This window comes from Jaculus jaculus, chromosome 19 (assembly GCF_020740685.1).
Source record: "Jaculus jaculus isolate mJacJac1 chromosome 19, mJacJac1.mat.Y.cur, whole genome shotgun sequence".
In the NCBI taxonomy this organism is placed as follows: domain Eukaryota; kingdom Metazoa; phylum Chordata; class Mammalia; order Rodentia; family Dipodidae; genus Jaculus; species Jaculus jaculus.
Genome location: NC_059120.1, coordinates 59,225,021 through 59,244,627, shown reverse-complemented (window position 1 = coordinate 59,244,627; position 19,607 = coordinate 59,225,021). Strand labels below are relative to the sequence as shown.

The 19,607-nt window shown below is 51.5% G+C and overlaps 1 protein-coding gene across 8 annotated transcripts in view; it reads left to right on the top strand.

Moving 5' to 3' along the window:
- The first annotated feature begins 358 nt into the window (after window positions 1–358).
- The window catches only part of Arhgef2 (Rho/Rac guanine nucleotide exchange factor 2), a 54,733-nt gene continuing 35,484 nt past the window's right edge, over window positions 359–19,607 (top strand). For 3 of the 8 annotated variants that reach the window (XM_045138115.1, XM_045138113.1, XM_045138112.1), the window contains exons 1-5: window positions 363–479; window positions 3,572–3,689; window positions 6,268–6,376; window positions 7,845–7,884; window positions 9,781–9,874. In XM_045138115.1, coding sequence (XP_044994050.1) covers window positions 6,313–6,376; window positions 7,845–7,884; window positions 9,781–9,874 — 198 coding nt within the window. In that variant the 5' untranslated portion in view covers window positions 363–479; window positions 3,572–3,689; window positions 6,268–6,312. Of the gene's footprint in view, window positions 480–3,571; window positions 3,690–6,267; window positions 6,377–7,844; window positions 7,885–9,780; window positions 9,875–18,185; window positions 18,340–18,492; window positions 18,587–19,607 lie in introns of those variants that run through there. The other 5 variants (XM_045138114.1, XM_045138117.1, XM_045138116.1 and 2 more) reach the window with 5 other exon arrangements.

Genomic DNA, 19,607 nt, shown 5'->3' with positions numbered 1-19,607 from the left:
GTGCCCTCAAACTCATGGTGATCCTCCTACTTCTGCCTTCTGAGTGCTGGGATTAAAGCTGTGTACCATCACACCTGGCCTATAATGTATTTTGATTATAATACCATACCCGGCTCTAAGGTCCTCAAGCTCTGCTCACCCTTCCCTTTCCTTGTCTTTCAGGGTGAGCTGCGGGTGCCTCCCATGAACAGGTCACTCTCAGAGGCGCTCCACGTAGACAGAAGCCCCGGGCCGGGCGGCTGCACGCGCCGCTGCCTATCTGCCATCGAATCCAGAGAGCAGCTAGAGGGGGGAGAAGAGAAGGAGGAGGAGGAAGAAGAGGAAGAGGAGGAGAGTGATGCAAAACAGGAAGATGACAATGACTTCCATGCCTTGCCCCTCAGAAGGTCGGGGGCTTTCCATGGCCGTAGCAACAACTATGACCCCTTCAAAAGACATAGTTGGGGGCCCGGCAGGGAGCTCCAGGACCCCTTGAGCAGGTAAGTCCTCAAGAGACTCCTGTCCCTTACTCCTCTGTCTCTGTACCTTGGAGAAAATGGTGGAGAGGGAATATTCTGATGTCCTTGTGCATCTACTGATCACCTTAGAGATACAAATATCTAAAAGAAAGACAGAGGTGGGAGGATCACAGTGAGCTCAAGGCCACCCTGAGACAACATAGCGAATTCCAGGTTAGCCTGGGCTACAGTGAGACCCTACCCCGAGAAACAAACAAACAAACAAAATAGCTCCCCCAGCAGCCCTCATTTCCTTTCCACTGATCTCCCAGGCAGGCTGGGGGGCTGTTGGGATGGGGGTGTGGAAAGGAGGCATGGGGTTTCCCTATTAGGACACTTGGGCACCATTGGGTTTCATAGCACTGCACAATGCTGTCAGCAGAGCAGGATCCTATGGCCTCTAACTTGGTCTTTCAGATGGGGATCCAGGCCCAGAGAACTCTAGGAGGCGTCTTGACAGAAGTGGGTCCAGGGTTGGCGTGCTGGGTCTTTTTTATCCCTGGATCCTGCCCACACTGGTTTCTGCTGAGACAGAGCAGACGTATCCGGGCTATAGTGGGGAGCAGCTGGGCTTTGTTATTTGTTATTTATTTGTTCTTTTATTTTTTTGGTGGTGGGGGTTGTTGAGGTAAGGTCTCACTCTAGCCCATGCTGACCTGGAAGTCACTGTGTAGTCTCAGGCTGGCCTTGAACACACAATGATCCTCTTACCTCAAAATATTTGACAAAGAGCACAGATAAACTCCAGAGGCATGTGTCACCTTGTGGATCTGGCTTCATGTGGGTTCTGAGGAATCAAACCCAGGTTAGTCTTCGAAGGCAAGAGCTGAGCCACCTCTCTAGCCTTCTGTTGTTTGCTTTTGCAAAAGGGACTTATGTATCCCAGGCTGGCCCCAAACTGTATCCTCCTGCCTCTACCTCCCAAGTGCTGGGAGTTAAAGGCATGTGGAGACCTCACCTAGGGTAACAGATTTTTTTTCGCCAACATAAGGTCTTACTTTAGTCCAGCCTCACCTGGAATTCACTGTGTACTCTCAGGGTGGCCTCGAACTTAAGGTGATCCTCCTACAGACTGTGCCTCCCAAGGCCTGGGATTAAAGGTGTGCACCAACATCCCTGGTCATTCAGATTTTTTTTTTGTTTGTTTGTTTTTGTTTTTGTTTTTGGAGGTAGGGTTTCCCTCTAGCTCAGGCTGACCTGGAATTCACTATGGAGTCTCAGGGTGTCCTCGAACTCACAGTGATCCTCCTACCTCTGCCTCCTGAGTGCTGGGATTAAAGGCGTGCACCACCATGCCCGGCTTTTTTTTTTTGAACAGCTGTTAAATTTTATTTTTCTTTATTTATTTGAGAGAGAAAGAAATAGGTAGAGAGAGAGAGAATGGGTACAGCAGGGCCTTCAGCCTCTGCAAATGAACGAATTCCAGATGTGTACACCTCCTTGTGTATCTGGCTTACGTGGGTCCTGGGGAATTAAACCTAGGTCCTTTAGTTTTGCAGGCAAGTGCCTTAACCGCTAAGCCATCTCTGCAGCCCAGAACAACGGTTCTTGTTCAGAGTTTTGCCTGTGCTCCCAGGAAGCTGTCCACTTCCTCTTGGCTTTCAGACTTCGGTCCTGTTTGGGGAAGGTGTCAGGGATTGCTCAGGAGAGGAGACTCTGGACCTTCCCTGCCCTGGCCGGGGCGGGAACTGGGCGAGCAGTGCTGCATAGAGGAATATCCACAGCACCTTCCGACAGGCCTGCGTGAAGGAAGACAGAGAGCCTCTGCATACCAAGAACGAGGTGCCTGCCAACTGTATCTTGGGGTGTCTCAGTGTTACTCACCTCTCACGACCAGTCATTGATTCTGGGCCTCAGGTGGAGAGGGAAGGGAGCCCTGGTGTGCTATTTAGCTGAGGAAGGGAGAGGCTGTCATCAGCAGCCAAGGTGGGCTGGGGAGATGGCTTAAAGGCTAAGGCCCTTGCCTTCGAAGGCAAAGGACCCAGGTTCGTTTGACCAGGACCCACATCAGCCAGATGCACAAAGTGGCACATGCATCTGGAGTTCGTTTACAGTGGCTGGATGCCGTGGTATGCCCTCTTTCTACATCTCTCTCTTAATTTCTTTTTTTTGTTCATTTTTTATTTATTTATTTGAGAGCAACAGACACAGAGAGAAAGACAGATAGAGGGAGAGAGAGAGAGAGAATGGGCGCGCCAGGGCTTCCAGCCACTGCAAACGAACTCCAGACGCGTGCGCCCCCTTGTGCATCTGGCTAACGTGGGACCTGGGGAACCGAGCCTCGAACCGGGGTCCATAGGCTTCACAGGCGAGCACTTAACCGCTAAGCCATCTCTCCAGCCCTATTTTTTTTAATTTTAATTAATGTATTTATTTAAGAGAGAGATGTAGGGCTGGAGAGATGGCTTACCATTTAAGGCGTTTGCCTGAGAAGCCCAAGAACCTGGGTTTGATTCCCCAGGACCCACATAGGCCAGATGCACAAGGTGATGCATGTGTCTGGAGTTTGTTTGCAGTGGCTGGAGGCCCTGACGCACCCATTCTCTCTTTCTATCTGCCTCTCCCCCACCCCCCGCTGTCAAATAAATAACTAAATAAATAAAATGTTTTTTAAAAAAATTAAAAAACGTGGTGGCTCATGCCTTTAATCCCAGCATGTGGGAGGCAGACTTGAGTTCAAGACCACCCTGAGATTACATAGTGAATTCCAGGTCAGCCTGGACTAGTGGAATAGCATGAAACTCTAACTCGAAAAAAAAAATTAAAATTTAACAAAAGACAAAAAAAAAAAAAATCCATAGACAAGGAGGCAGAATCCAGCTGCTTCTTCCCTTCCCCTGACCCTCTAGAGGGCAGTCCTGCGCTTTGACCAGCAGGCGGCACCCTCGTCCGCAGCCAACAGTGACAAGGCGGAGACCATCGGAGAAGCCAGTTTGGGTCTGGGCGGAGGGTAGGCTCGCTGGAAGGACTGGGGTTAAGTGGCAAACGGCCGGGGTGGGCTGAGGTGGTGTTTCCTCCCCGGTGCCCGTCACTGGCGACTGGCTGAGAGGCAGTGTTGGCAATGCATGTTTCAGGAGGAGACTGCAGCTATTGGGAGGCCCCGGCTCCCAGGACGCCCCCTTTCTGCAGAGCCAAGAGGAACTGGACCTCTTTCTGGGAACCCAGCGGCGGGATGGCCACCTCTTGCACCTGGTATGCCGGAGCCCCCCGGGAGGCCACTACCTTGCTCCCCCTGTCCTGCCCCGCTCTGGGTCCCCGCTGTCCCGCCAGCTGCTGCGTCTCTCTGTGCCCCGTTCTTGGTAGCCTGCCGGTCACTTGCTCCGACGCTCGTTCTTCCTCCTGTCTGATGGGCCCTCCGGGTTCCTCTCTCCTTAGAAGGCCCCGCTTCTTTCCGCAGGCCCCGCATTTTCTAGCGCTGGGCTTTGTATCTGTGGGACCCTGCTCAGCCTTCTGGCTTGGGGGAACCGTGGGGAGGGGTGTCCCAGGGTTTGAGGACCTCTGAGGACGCACAGGGCTTGGAAGACACCCCTCAGTGTGCTAGCGAGAGTCCCTGCGTGCAGGGGAGTGGGGTGTCTCAAGCCCAGTGGCTGGAGGTTACCTCCAACAGCTCGTGCCCTGGCAGCCTCATTATCAGGGGGTCTGTGGTTTAGGAGAGAGGCTGAGAGAAAGAGACTGTGTCTAGCCTTCCAGGAAAGTAGCAAGACCCTATCTTGTACCGTTTCCTACTTTTCTCCACAGCTCTGCATGTGTACCCCTAGATCCACATTTACCATGTGATGATTGAGTTCCTCTTTAAAAATCAAAACAAAACAAAACAAATACATTTTTTTTTAATTTGAGAGAGAAAAGGCAGATAGAGGGAGAGAGAATGGGTGCACCAGGGCCTTGAGCTACTGCAAATGAACTCCAGATGCATGTGCCACCTTATGCGTCTGGCTTACATGGGTCCTGGGGAACTGAAACTGGGTCCTTAGGCTTCACAGGCTTGCAGTGCCTGCAACCGAACTCCAGACACCACGCGTGCGCCCTCTTGTGTGCGTGTGCAGCCTTGTGTTCTTGCCTCACTATGTGTCTGGCTTACATGGGACCTGGACGTACCCTGCCTGTGTTTCAATCTCTTAAGGTTTTCCTCTAGTCCTCTTCTTTACCGGGGGAAGCGAAGCGTTCTTGGGGACCTTACCCACAGATGTTTGGACTTTGTATTCTTTAAATAAGTGAACTTCCCTTAATTAATTTTAAAAAAGCTTTATAAACCAGGGGTGGTGGCACACACCTTTAATCCCAGCACTCGGGAGGCAGAGGTAGGAGGATCACCGTAAGTTCGAGGCTACCCTGAGACTACATAGTAAAAACCAGGGCAGCCTGGGCTAAAGCAAAAAAAGCTTTATACTTTTATTTTTAAAGCTTTATAATTTTTTTGTTTTGTTTTTGTTTTTAGGGGTAAGGTCTCACTCTAGTTCAGGCTGACCTGGATTTCACTGTGTAGTCTCAGAGTGGCCTCCAATTTATGGTGATCCTCCTACCTCTAACTCGCCAGTGCTGGGATTAAAGGCGTGTACCACCATGCCTGGCTAAACTTTATAATTTAAATAATTTATTGATGATTTCAAAAAAAACCAAACAATACCTGGGTGTGGTGGTGCATGCCTTTAATCTCAGCACTGGGGAGGCAGAGGTAAGAGGATTGCCGTAAGTTCAAGTCCACCTCAGACTACATAGTGAATTCCAGGTCAGCCTGGGCTAGAGTGAGACCTTACCTTGAAAATAACAATAATAATAATAAAAGAATGGGTAAGCTGGGTGTGGTGGCACACGCCTTTAATCCCAGCACTTGGTAGGCAGAGGTTAGAGGATCTCTGTGAGTTCGAGGCTAGCCTGGAACTACAGAGTGAGTTCTAGGTTGGCATGGGCTACAATGAGACCCTACCTTGAAAAAACAAAACAAAAGAAAGTGTAGCCCTGCCCCTCTAGGAGAATTTATAGACAGTTAACAGTTGCTGGGGGTGGGAGAAGGAATTCCAAGCCCCCCCCTCCCTGAGAATCTCTAGGCAGTTAATGGTTGCTGGGGGAGGGAGACACATTTTCTTCAGTGGTGTGGCCATTGGTAAGTTGCTTGTGTTCCTGTAAATAATCCCTCACCCATACTCCTGTCCGCAACCTTTAATAAACATATTGGGCCACCCAAAGCAAAACAAAATTTAAAATTATTAAAAAAAAAAAAAAAAAGGTGGTCAGGCATGGTGGCACACGCCTCTAATCCCAGCACTTGGGAGGCAGAGGTAGGAGGATCGCCATGAGTTTGGGCCACCACGAGACTACATAATGAATCCAGGTCAGCCTTAGCCAGAGTGAGACCCTACCTCAACAAAACAAAACAAAACAAAGCAAAAGCCAGATGTGGTGGCGCACACCTTTAATACTTGGCAGGCAGAGGTAGGAGGATCGCCATGAGTTCAAGACCTCAGCCAGGGCTAGTGTGAAACCCTACCTCAAAAAAAATAAAAATAAAAATTAGAAATTGGATGTAATGACACATGCTTGTCATCCCAGCGGTCAGGAGATACAGACCAGCACGCGGATGAGAGTTCAAGGTCATCCTCATCTGTTTTTGTTCTATTTTTTGGAGGTAGTGTCCGGTGGGCTAACCTGGGTTTGGGTGGTAGAGAAGCGTGTGACTCTGGGTAGAAGGCCCCACTTGACGTCTAGGGAGCAGCACGGGAATAGGGGGTGAAGCATGGCCTTTCTGTGAGCACTCTTGACCTGGTTCTAGGGTCAGAGTTCTGGTCACCCGTCTGCTGGCTACCTGACCACCGGCATGCTGTCCAAGTCCGTATCCATGAGTGGCATCAACTTCCTCTTGGACTGCTCGGATCCAAGTGGTAAGTGGAACTGGGGTGATGCTGTGGAGGCCCCTCCCTCAGCGTGTCACCACCGTCCTCAGAGGGGAGGGGGCTGTCTCGGATCCTGCTGTGCTGGCTTATCTCCAGCACACACGCTTGGAGCTCCCAAAATGCCTTTATTCAAGTGATAGATTTTATTTTAACAAATAAATCAATATTTTATTAATTTAACTTATTTGAGAGAGAAAGTCTGGAGTTCATTTGCAGTGGCTGGAGGCCCTGATGCACTCATTCTCTTTCTCTTCCCCAAATAAGTGAAATATATATACATGAAAGAAAGAAAAAGAGGCAGATAGAGAGAATGGGCACGCCAGGGCCTTCAGCCATTGCAAAGGAACTCTAAATGCATGCACCACCTTGCATTTGGCTTATGTGGTTCCTGGGGAATCAAACTTGGGTCCTTTGGCTTTGCAGGCAAGCACCTTAACCATTAAGCCATCTCTCCAGCCCCCAAGTGACGTATCTTAACTCAGCATGTTGGCATTCTGAGACTCCTGCCAATATAGGGGACAGAGGCCAGAGTGAGACTTCCTAGCCTCCCAGAGGTGGGGGACAACGATCACTATGCATCGTGCCCTCAAGACAGTGTGGGGACGTTAGCCAGATGCACAAAGGGGCGCAAGCACCTGGAGTTTGTTTGCAGTGGCTGGAGGCCCTGGTGGGCCCATTCTCTCTCTCTCTCTCTGCCTCTCTCTCTCTCTGTCTGTCGCTCTCAAATAAATAAATAAATAAAAATGAGCAAAATAATTTCAAAAGAAAGAATATTGAAATGGAAAAAAAAAAAAGACAGTGTGGGGAGTCCACTGCTGAACCGCAGCTCCACATTTCTCAGAAGCAGAAATGAACCATCAGGCTTTCAGTCCCCCCCTTTTTTATATCTATATAAAGGCATTTAGTTTATTTTTCAAAAAAAATATTTTGCTAGACGAGTTGAATACTGTAACTTTACATGATCATAATATTTAATAAATTATCTTCCTGTGCAACAGGTTTCTTTCTTTTCTTTTATTTTTCTTTATTTATTTGAGAGAGTGAGAAATAGGCAGGGGAGGGAGGGAGATAAAGAGAGAATGAGTGTGCCAGGGCCTCCAGCCACTGCTAATGAACTCCAGATGCGTGCGCCCCCTTGTGCATCGGGCTTACTTGGGTACTGGGTACTGGGGAGTGGAACATGGGTCCTTTGGTTTTGCAGGCAAGCGCCTTAACCACAAGGCCATCTCTCCAGCCCCTCAGTCCCCTTCTGCACAGAACCCCACCCCTAAGTTCCTCAGCTGTGCTCAGCCCTGACCCCGCCTGCCTTCCGTTTGGGCTCCGGTGTCCGCCCTCCGGACCCGTGTCACATGCCCCGCAGCCTGGGAGCCTGATCTGGATGGGAGCGGTGGGAGAGGCCGCGCCGGGCGGGCACCTTTGTCTGGCTCTAACTGGGCACTTCTTGTGTGTTTGGCAGGTAGCTTGTCCCCCTCTTCGGCCACTGACCTCAGCAAGCGGTGAGTTGGGGGGTTTTGGAAACCTTCCGAGAGGCAGCTGTGGGAGAAGTGATGGGTGTGAGCTGCGGATTTTATAGCCCCAAGGTCTCAGTTTCCCAAAACCTGATTCTTTGTAGAATCCGTCCGAGGGGTGGTCGCCCCCCGGGGTGCGGTGGGGGATTAGGTTCAGAGGACCAGCCAGACCCCAGGGAGCCCGCTGAGCGGAAGGGTGAGGGCTCCTGGGTGTCTGCGACATAAGGGGACCTCCAGCCGACCTGCGGCCCGACAGCCCTCGGGAAAGCCCGTGGTGAGCCCGTGGTGAGCTCAGGGACTGAAGATGAATGGGGGATCGTCCCAAGGAGCCGGGGAGCATCCTAGCTCCTAGCAGGAATCAGGGCTGGGAGCACAGCTCGGAACGGAGGAGGTGGCTGGACGGCCACTATGAAAATCAAATCGGCGTGCACAATCAGCACCTGTTTATTTGGCTTGCATGGCTGACGTCTGAGCATGTGGGGGGGAGCCCTACTCCACTCGGGGTGTCTGTGCTGAGTCACGGGCCCTTTAAGATCGCAGGCTGCTCTGTGGTCCCGGAATTCTCCAGCTGACACATCCTCCTGGCTCCCTGGTGGGGATTAGCTCACAGAGATGGGCTGATGAAATCCCAGGAAATTTGGTTCTCACTGGCTTTAGGCTGAAAGGCTTTTTTTTTTTTTTTTTTTTTTTTACCCAAACGGTAGAAAGTCTACACAGTGCTCTTGTTCTGAGAGGGGAAAATGCCCCTGGAAGGCTCCTTTCCGTCCTCGCCTGGAGGGGAGCAGTTTCCGAGAGGCGCGGCCCTCCCATCCTGAGCCGGACTCGCCAGGCAGGGGGAGGCCCCTTGTAGCTGGGAGGAGTCTAGCAAACGGAGGGGCCTGAAAAACTGCAGTGTCCAGATCCTGAGGTGCTCCGAGGTGGGCATTGTTCCCAGGCCCCCATCTTCCTCTTCCCTAGGATGCTGGTTGTATATTCTTTCCCAACTCCAGCTTCTTCTGTTATTTATTTATTTTTTTTCCAGGTAGGGTCTCACTCTAGCCCAGGCTAACCTGGAATTCACTATGTGGTCACAGGGTGGCCTTGAACGCCTACCTCTGCCTCCTGAATGCCTGGATTAAAAGCATACGATACCAGGCCTAGCTTATTTTGATTTTTGGATTTTTGAGGTAGGGTCTCACTCTAGCCTGGGCTGACCTGGAATTCACTCTGTATGTCGTCTCAGTGCTGGGATTAAAGGCACACACCACCACACCTGGCTTTATTTATTTATTTTCAGTTTTTGAGGTAGGGTTTCACTCTGGTCCAGGCTGACCTGCAATTCACTATGTAGTATCAGGGTGACCTCGAACTACCTCTACCCCCAAGGGCTAGGATTTAAGGCATACACCAGCACACCCAGCCTGGCTCTTTATCTATTTATTAAATATTTTATTTTTATTTATTTATTTGACAGAAAAAGAGGGAGAGAGAGAGAATGGGTGTGCCAGGGCCTCCAGCCACTGCAAACAAACTCAGACACCTTGAGCATTTGGCTTACGTGGGTCTTGGGGAAAGTGAATCTGGGTCCTTTAGCTTTGCAGGCAAGCACCTTAACTGCTAAGCAGCCATCCCTCCAGTCCTTCATCTCTTTCTTTTTTTTTCTTTTAATATTAATTTGTTTGTTTGAGAAGGGGGTGAGAGATAATGAGAAAGAGGGAGAGAGAGAGAATGGCCACACCAAGGCTTCTAGCCACTGCAAACAAACTTTAGATGCATGCGCCACCTTGTGCATCTGGCTTATGTGGGCACTGGGGAATCAAACCTGGGTCCTTAGGCTTCATAGGCAAGTGCCTTAACCATTAAGCTATCTTTCCCATCCCTCATCTCTTTCTTTTGTTTTTGCAGTGGTACTCAGCTGGAAGGGGACTCGGGTACCTGGGCAGGCTCTTCCCTGCGCCGTACCTTCAGCTTCCTGTGGGGCATGACTGGCAAAACCAAGGTAGGAGTCAGCCTGGGAGACAGGCGCCTCGGTGGTCTTTCTCCCTTCTCTTTCCCCGCACCCCAGCAGGACACTCCTCAATTCTCCCTCTTAGCAGTGGCTCACATATGTCTCTCTCTGTTCCAGTAAATCGCCTTTTCTCTGCTTTCTTCCGCACTTTAGCTTAGCAGCCAACTGTGAACAGCTGGATGAGAACAGGCCAGGACCCCCAGAAGCTGAAGGCTACTCACCCTCCCTCACGTTAGGCCTCTGTAGGTAGGAAATAGGGAGCAGAAGTTTCACCGGTGGACATAAGAATGGAAATGTTAGCAAAATTAAAAATATATATATTTTGTTTTTGAGAGAGAGAGACAGGAAAGAATGGGTGCACCAGGGCCTCCAGCCAGTGCAAATGAACTCCAGACACATGTGCTACCATGTGCATCTGGCTTACGTGGGTTTTGGGGAGTTGAACATGGGTCCTTAGGCTTTACAGGCATGCACCTTAATGGCTAAGCCATCTCTCCAGCCCTAGTCTCTTTTATTTTGATGTCATCATTTTTCCCTCCTATTATGAGTGTCCTGTGTGGGTAGTGCCCAGCACTGCAAGGCCATGGATATCCGGGCCATTTTGTGTCAGGGAGGGTGCATTATATAAGCAGTCCTACTCTTCCTTCAGCTTCTATTTATTTATTTTTTTAATTTTTAAAATTTATTTGAGAGAGAATGGGTGTGCCAGGGCCTCTAGCTGTTGCAAACCAACTCTTGTGCAACTGGCTTACATGGGTCCTGGGGAATTGAACCTGGGTCTTTGGCCTTTGCAGGCATGTGCTTTAACCTTTAAGCCATGTCTCCAGCCCTCGTTTCTGGCTGTACACACGTGTGTGGGTTCTGGGAATCCAGCCTCCGGGCTTTATCCACTGGGCCATCTCTCCAGCCACAGAGAAGGATTTTATGTTTTGCGGATTTATATGAGAGTAGGACAGGCTAGGACCGCTTGCTGCTGTAGACAAACTCCAGGTGCACGCGCGACTTTGTGCATCTTGATGTATTTGGGTACTGGGGAGTTGAACCCAGGCTGGGGAGGCTTTGTAAACAAGTCCCTTTAACAGCTGAGCCACCTACCCTGCCTGCAAGGATAAGTAATTTAGTAATCATTATAGACAAGACTGACTCCGTTATTTGCCCAAGATCCTCAGGTGGAGGGTTCATGTGACATGGCCTTGGCCTCTTTAAGTAAACCCAACATATCAGCCTTCCTAGAGGAGCCCGTTGGATGGCCATTAGGATCAGGTGTGTCTTCACTACCCTTCCCAGGATGCCCAAGGGGCATGCTGATTTCAGAAGCAGACTTGTGGAAGCCACAGGGGGCTCAGCAGGAGGCTCTCCATCCCATAACTGGCCACGCCTTCCACAGCCAGTCCTCTCCTAAGGCTTCCTCTCTAGCTGTCAAAGAGTGAGACATATATACATAGGGTCTTATTGTAGCTCAGGCTGACCTGGAATAATCTCAGGGTGGCCTTGAATTCATGGTGATCATTCTACCTCTGCCTCCTGAGTGCTGGGATTAAAGGTGTGTGCCACCATGCCTGTTTTTTTTTTTAAGTTTTTTTAAAGTTTTTTGTTTATTTTTATTTATTTATTTGAAAGCGACAGACACAGAGAGAACGAGAGAGAGAATGGGCGTGCCAGGGCCTCCAGCCACTGCAAATGAACTCCAGATGTGTGCCTGGCTAACGCGGGTCCTGGGGAATCAAGCCTCGAACCGGGGTCCTTAGGCTTCACAGGCAAGCGCTTAACCGCTAAGCCATCTCTCCAGCCCCTGTTTTTTTTTTTTTTAATTGTACTTATTTATTTTGTTTTTTCGAGGTAGGGTCTTACTCTAACCTAGGCTGACCTGGAATTCACTATGTAGTCTCAGGGTGGCCTTGAACTCAGCCTTGCTCCTACCTGTGCCTCCCAACTGCTGGGATTAAAGGTGTGTGCCTCCATGCCTGGCTTATTATTATTATTTTAAGCGTTTATTTATTTAAGAGAGAGAGAGCGCGCATGCACATGCCAGGGCCTCCTGCCACTGTAAATGAATTCCAGACACACGCGCCACTTTTTGCATCTGGCTTTACATGGGTGCTGGGGAATTAAACCTGGGACCTTCAAGCGTTACAAGCAAGCACCTTTAACCACTCAGCTACCTCTCCAACCCCATATGTATTTATTTTTAAATATTTGTATTTACTTGCGTGTGTGTAGGGGTGTGCCAGAGTCTCTTGTCACTACAAATGAATACCAGATGCCTGGGCCACTCTTGTGCATCTGGTTTTCCGTGGGCGGTGCAGCGCTGAACCGAGGCCAGCAGGCACCTTTAGCTGCTGAGGGGTCTCCCCGGCCTGAGATATGCTTTCAATGGGCTAAAGAAGGCAGTGGCTACTTTTAGATTCTGGAAGAGTCTTTGGTTGTATATATGTAAAATCTGGAAGAGATCACAGGGTAGTACGCTGGGGCTGGAATGAAGAAGAGGTATGGGGAGAAAGGGAACCCCCTCCCCCAGGAAAAGGAAGTGTTCCAGAGGATGAAGAAAATAAAAACTGAGTCAAGGTAAAGGTTTAGCTCACTCAGTGCAGATGGTTCTCAAGGTCTGGTTGTCTGACCGCATAGAATGAGGGGCAGGTAACAACAGGTGGGATGAAAAGCAGGCTGGAGGATGGGGGAGGCAGGAAAGAAGAGGGGTGTGTGTGTGTGTGTGTGTGTGTGTGTTTTGAGGTAAAGTCTCTCTCTAGCTCAGGCTGACCTGGAATTCACTCTGTAGTCCCAGGCTGACCAGGAGCTCACAGGAGCTTCCCAACCCTGCCTCCTGAGTGCTGGGGTTAAAGGTGCTTGACAACACACCTGGCCAGAGGGTTTTGTTTTTTTTTGGACGCAGGGTCTCACTCTAGCCCAGGCTGACTTGGAAGTTACTCTTAGCTCCAGGCTGCCCTTGAGTTCACAGCTCACATAGTTTTATTTATTTATTTATTTTTATTTTTTTTCACATAGTTTTATTTTAATTAATTTATTTGACATAGAAAGAGGGAGGGAGGGAGGGAGGGAGGGAGGGAGACAGAATGGGTGTGCCAGGTCCTCTAGCCACTGCAAAGGAACTCCAGACATTTGAGCCCCCTTGTGCATCTGGCTAACCTGGGTCCTGGGGACTTGAACTTGGGTCCTTTGGCTTTGCAGGCAAACGCCTTAACTGCTAGGGCATCCCTTCAGCCCAGGTTTTTTTGTTTGTTTTTTCGAAGGTAGGGTCTCACTTTAGGTCAGGCTGACCTGGAATTCACTCTGTAGTCTCAGGGTAGCCTTGAACTCACGGCGATCCTCCTACCTCTGCCTCCTGAGTGCTGGGATTAAAGGCGTGCACCACCACACCCGAGCAGTTTTATTTCTTTATGGGCAGAGAGAGAAGAAGACAGAAGAGAGACAGACAAACAGAATAGGTCTGCTAGGACCTTCAGCCACCACATGAATGTGCCACCTTGTACATCTGGATTTACATGGGTACTGCAGAATTGAACCTGGGTCATTAGGCTTTGCTGGCAAGTGCCATAACCACTAAACCATCTCTCTAGCTCCCCCTTTTTTGAGTTAGGGTTCCCTCACATAGTTGTTTTTTTTTTTTTTCCATTTATTTATTTGAGAGAGAAAATGAGCAGGGAGAGAGAATGAGAGGGAGAGAATGGGTGTGCCAAGGTCTCCAGCTGCTGTAAATGAATTCTAGATGCATGCACCCCCTGGTGTATCTGGTTTATGTGGGTCCTGGAGTATGCAAATGCCTTAATCGCTAAGCCATCTCTCTAGATCTTTTTTAATTCCTCCCCCCCCACCTATAGGGTTTTGCTCTATCTCAGGCTGACCTGGAATTCACTATGTAGTATCAGCGTGGCCTCAAACTCATGGCAATCTTCCTACCTCTGTCTCCAAGTGTTGGGATTAAAGGCATGTGGTGCCACGCCAAGTCCTTTTAAAATTTTATTTTCATTTATTTATTTGAGAGAGAAATAGGAGGTAGAGAAAGAGAGAAAAGTGGAGTTTTTTTTTTTTTTTTCAAAATACTTTATTTATTTGAGAGGGAGAGAGAATGGATGTGCCAGGGCCTCCAGCCATTGTAAATGAACTCCAGAAGCATGCACCACCTTGTGAATCTAGCTTATATTGGTCTTGGGGAATTTAATCTGGGTCCTTTGGCTTTGCAGGCAATCGCCTTAACCACCACGCCATCTCTCCAGCCCACATAGTTTTTAGTTTCAATTTTTTTTTTTTTTTTTTTGAGGTAGGGTTTCACTCTAGCCCAGGCTGACCTGGAATTCACTATGTAGTCTCAGGGTGGCCTCGAGCTCATGGCAATCCACCTATCTCTGTTTCCCAAGTGCTGGGATTAAAGGCATGTGCCACCACACTCAGCTTCTGTTTTTAATTTATTTATTTGCAAGAGAGAGGGAGAGAGAGAGAGAATGGGTGCACCAGAGCCTCCAGCCACTATAAATGAACTCCAGATGCACACACCATCTTGTGCTCTGGCTTATGTGGGTATTGGGGAAATGAACCTGGGTCCTTAGGGTTCACAGGCAAGCATCTTAACCAGTGAGCCATCTCTGCAGCCCCTGACAGTTTATTATTTTTTAAATAAGTTTATAAGAGACAGGTAGGGAGGGAAAAAGAGAATGGGCACACACATCCGAGACTCCAGCCACTGCAAATGAACTCCAGACACACGTGCCACCTTGTGCATCTGGCTTACATGGGTTCTAGAGATTCAAACCTAGGTCCTTAGCCATTGTAGGCAAATGCCTTAATCACTAAGCCATCTCTCCAGCCCTGTTTTTGGAGGATGGGTCTCACTCTAGTCCAGGCTGACCTGGAGTTAACTCTGTTCTCAGGGTAGCCTCGAACTCACAGCAATCCTCCTGCCTCTGACTCCTGAGTATTGGGATTAAAGACATGCGCCGCCAAAGCTGGCTTTTAAAATAAGTTTTACTTATTTATTTGAGGGGGAGAGAAAGGGACAGACCATGGGTCTGCCAGGGCCTCTTGCCATTGCAAACAAACTAGATGCCTGCACTTTATGTGTCTGGGTTTACCAGGGTATGGCTACTGGGGAATTGAATCTGGCCACTAGGCTTTACAAACAAACACCTCAGCTGTTAGCTGAGCCATCTCTCCAGCCCTTACATGGAGTTTTCATATGTATATGTAAATACATATAATATGTATATTAAAAGGATCTAAGTAACTTTTATTTATTTGTTTGAGAGAGAGAGAGGAAGAGACACAGAGAGAGAATGGGCGCACCAGGGCCTCTAGCCACTGCAAAGGAACTCCAGACACTTGTGCCCCCTTGTGCATGTGGCTTACTTGGGTCCTGGGGAATCAAACTGGGGTCCTTAGGCTTAGCAGGCAAATGCCTTAACTGCTAACCCATTTCCCCAGCCCTAATATATATTTAAAAGCAGAGAGAAAGAAAGGTAGAATAGGTGCACCAGGGCATCTAGCCACTGTAAACGAACTCTAGACGCATGTGCCGCCTTGTGCATCTGGTTTACGGGGATACTGAGGAATTGAACCTGGTTCCTTGGGCTTTGCAGGCAAGCGCCTTAACCGCTAAGCCATCTCTCCAGCCCTCACGTAGAGCTTCTCTACTTACCAGACCCCTGAGGAGCTGGAGGTTCAAGTGCTGGGCTTGCTGGTCACCCAGGCTGTATTTGGATCTCAGCCCTTATGCTCTTCCCCAGGCCTAGGAGAAAAGCTTAGGTCCCACCCAGCTCAACAGAGATCTCTGGGGTCCCAAGGAGCGGGGCCAGGCAGCTTGGACTCTGGCTGGTTTGAAAGTGTACATTCCTCAGTCTCGACTAGCCATCGAGGGGAGGAAAGTGAGAGCTGTGGGCGCCCCAGAAACGGTCTGGGGGAAGGTTTTGAGGCTTCCCCTAGGTCTCCACTGGCAGGCACAGGCCCGAGAAGCTGCCTGTGAAAGCCATGTCTGCTTCTTCCAGCCTGCAAAGGGCACAGCTTGCTCTTTTGCTATATAAGGACCCTAAACAGGAGAATGGGTGCAGAAGGTGAAGGAGCTAGATCGGAAGCAGCGCTGCGAGCGCTGTGGGGGAGGTGGGGGGTGAGGAACCCAGCCAGCTCAGGCAGTGGTGAGGCACTGGAGCCCAAAATAGAGCCAGAGGCTAAAACTGGCACCACAAGAGTGCCGAGTTGAGCTGGAAACCTGTACCCTGGTCCTGCTGCTGAGCAGGCCGGCAGCTAGTAGACCTGGGTGGGGCCTCCTCCCTCTTCCTGCTTCCTCTGCACCATTTGGGTCCAAATCAGACAGGGTCCTGAAAACCTAGTGCCTTGCCCCAGGGTTCCGCGTGCTTCTAGTTTCCACAGAGCAGTGTGGGACCCTGAGAGGTGGAAACGAAGGGGGTGTGAGCAGTGGTTAGACCGGCGGATCTTTTCCTGTAGCATGTAACTCACAACATGGAGGGTCTCTCAAGGTTCACTCCGGGGGTCTCGATGAAAGATGAGCGTCCATGCTGGGCATGGCGGCACACACCTGTAATCCCAGCACCCGGGAGGCAGAGGTAGTTGGATCGCCGTGAGTTCAAGGCCACCCTGAGACTACATAGTTAATTCCAGGTCAGCCTGGACCCGAGTGAGACACTGCTTCAAAAAACAGAACAAAACAAAACAAAAAGAAAGATCAAAGTCCGCTTCTCCAATCTTCTCAGCAGCTGTACTCAGATACTTCCTGACAGGCTGTTTTCTAGTCTTCTGTTTCCATTTTTGAAAAAAATATTTTTTATTTTTATTTATTTAGGAGAGGGGGAGAATATGAGCACGCCAGGGCCTCCAGCCACTGCAGACCAACTCCAGATGGAAGCACCTCCTCCTTGTGCATCTGGCTAACGTAGATCCTGGGGAATCGAACCTGGGTCCTTTGACTTTGTAGGCAAAAGCCTTAACTGCTAAGCCATCCTTCCAGTCCTATTTCCACTTTTTGTTTGTCGTTTTCGAGGCAGGGTCTCACCGTAGCCCAGGCTGATCTGGAACTCACTCTGTAGTTCCAGGCTGGCCTCCAGTTCACAGAGATCCTCCTACCTCTGACTCCCAAGTGCTGGGACTAAAAGGCCTGCACTACCATGCTCCACAAAAACAACAAAAAACTTTTTATTTGCAAGCAGAGAGAAAGAGAGGGAGGGAAGGAAGGGATAGATAAGAATGAATGGGCACACCAAGGCTTTGTGCCCCTGCAAAGGAACTCCAGAAGCATTCACTACTTTGTTCATCTGGCCTTATGTCTACATACTGGGTAATCGAACTTAGGCCTTCAGGCTTTGTAAGCAAGCACCCTTAACCGCTGAGGCATCTCTTCAGCAACCCCTCTTTTTTTTTTTTTAAAGGTAGGGTCTCACTCTAGCCCAGGCAGACCTGGAATTCACTGTGTAGTCTCAGGCTGGCCTCGAACTCACAGCAATCCTCCTACCTCTGCCTTCCCCAGTGCTGGGATTAAAGGCGCGAGCCACCATGCCTGGCTTTCTTCAGCCAATTAAAAAAAAATACATTTTTCCATGTGTTTTCATTTTAATTTGCAGCAGACAGAGGACTGGTATCAGCAGACATGACAGAACTTCTTAGCATCAGGAAAGCGGTAGAATTCCCACCTTCACCCCCCAAAGTAGCTGGCGGAGGTGTAGCTGAGGAGGGTGGCCGGGAGTGTGTGTGATCAGAGAATTCTCTCCCCTCGGTTAAGACTTTGGGGAGTCAGTCCTCTCCTTCAGGTCTACCAGAGGCATAGCATCTAGTTCTCTGGTTTTTCCCTCGCCCATTGGCCCGCCCCCATCATAAAAGGGGGTCTTACCTAGTCTGGCCTGCCGGATGAACCCTTAGGGTCCGGGAAGGACCAGGTTCTGGGACGGAACATCCTCAGGCCCTGCAGGTCTTTTAAAGTTAAAATAAATAAAAGAAGGTCGGGTGGGGGGTGTCGAGCGGGCACCCAGGCAGAGCCGGGCGGCCGGTCCGCGCGCGGACTGGGCAGTGTGAGCGGAGGCCGGCCTGCGGGGCCACACGGCAGCCGGTCCGCGGAGCTCCCCGGGGGGCCGGCGGGGAGGTGGGCACGGCCGCCCCGGGGCCGGCGGCGTCCCGTCCGGTGCGCCCGCCCCCCGCCCTCCGTCCCCGGGCCGCGCTCCGCTCCGCCTCCCCCTTCCTGAGCCCCGGCGGGGGGAGGAGACAGGGTTTGAGGAACTGGCGCCGGGTGCCGGGCGGGAGGACGGGCGGGCGAGGGGGGATCGCACACTTCCTGTCCCCGAGACGACGCGTGCGGGCCGGACCCCTCCCTCGCTGCCTGCCCCGCCGTCCCCGGGTCCGCGCCGCGTCCTCCCCGGGGAAGGGGGCGCCGCCGTCGGATTATGTCTCGGATCGAATCCCTGACGCGGGCGCGCACCGACCGGAGCAAAGAGCTGGCGAGTAAGGTGGGCAGTGTCGCGGGCGCGTCCCGCCGGGGCCCTGCGGCGGGGATGCGGACGCGGATGCGGCGGGGACGGGGACCGGGACGGGGATGCGGCGGGGCGGCCGGGCGGCCTGGTGGGTGGGGCCCGTGGGGGGGCCGGCGGGGGGCCCGGGACCCGCGCGCGCGTCGCTGCTCGCGCCCGGAGGGGGACCCCGGGAGAGCGAGAGGGTCCCGGGCTTCGCTCGGAGCCTCGCAAGAAAGTTGCTCGGGTAAGGACGGGAGCGGGCTCGCGTGCACACACACATGCACACACGCATGCACACGTGCACACACACGCGCGCCCTCGCAAGCACGCGCGGGGGTCCGCGCGGCCCCCCACCCCGCCCCGCCGCCGCCTGGCTCGTTCCGCCTTTGTCCCGGCTCGGGGCGGGCGGGAGGGGGAGGGGAGGGGGTGGTTTCCCGGCTTCCTCCCCCACCCCACCCCCACCCCGCCGAGACAAAAAAAAAAGAAAAAGAAAAAGTCAGCTCCTCGTCGCCGCCGCACAAATGGACTTTCCAGCTGCGATCGGGTTCTCGCCAGGGTGGGCGGCCGAGGCCGGGGTGGGGGAGCTCCGGGGCGGCGGGCTCCCGCGCCGGACCCTCGGGCTGGCTCAGGTGAAGGGCGACCGCCGTGCGGCCTTTGTGTTAGCGCCTTCTCCCGCTCCATCCCCTGGGCCTTGGACCCCGGGCTGGTCCCCGACCCTCGTCTGCCCCGACACCTTTCTCCAAGACCCTTCAACTGACCCCCCTCCCACCCTTCCGGTTCATGTTCACTTCTTGGGGTGGGGGTCCCTTCACCTGTCATCTGCAGCGTGGGGTGTGCAGAACACACACACACCCAGCCCGCATCACTGTTTTCCCCCATGTGTCCTTTATCTCTCTTGTCTTTTGTACCCAGTCCCATTCTCCAATGACTTGGCCTGTCCACACCTCCAGCGCCCAGGAAGTGATGACACCAGGGCTTGCATGTGAATAAGCGAAGCCGGGAGGGACCTAGTGCTTTCAGACAGGTTCCTTGCTTCCTCAGGGCACCCACTCCTCTGGACATTAATCTTAATCTCTGGCCCCACCCCTGGGCCGCTCTGGTCACCTTTGCTGGCCTGGGAATGCCCCCCCCCCCAAGCCACCCAGGGCTTGGAAATTTTCCACCCCCCACCTTCTTGGTTCCAGGGTTTAGCTACCTGATTTTGGGCTAAACTGACCACGGGGGGTGGGGGCTGGGCAGGGAAGGAAGCTTCTAGGCTGTTCTTG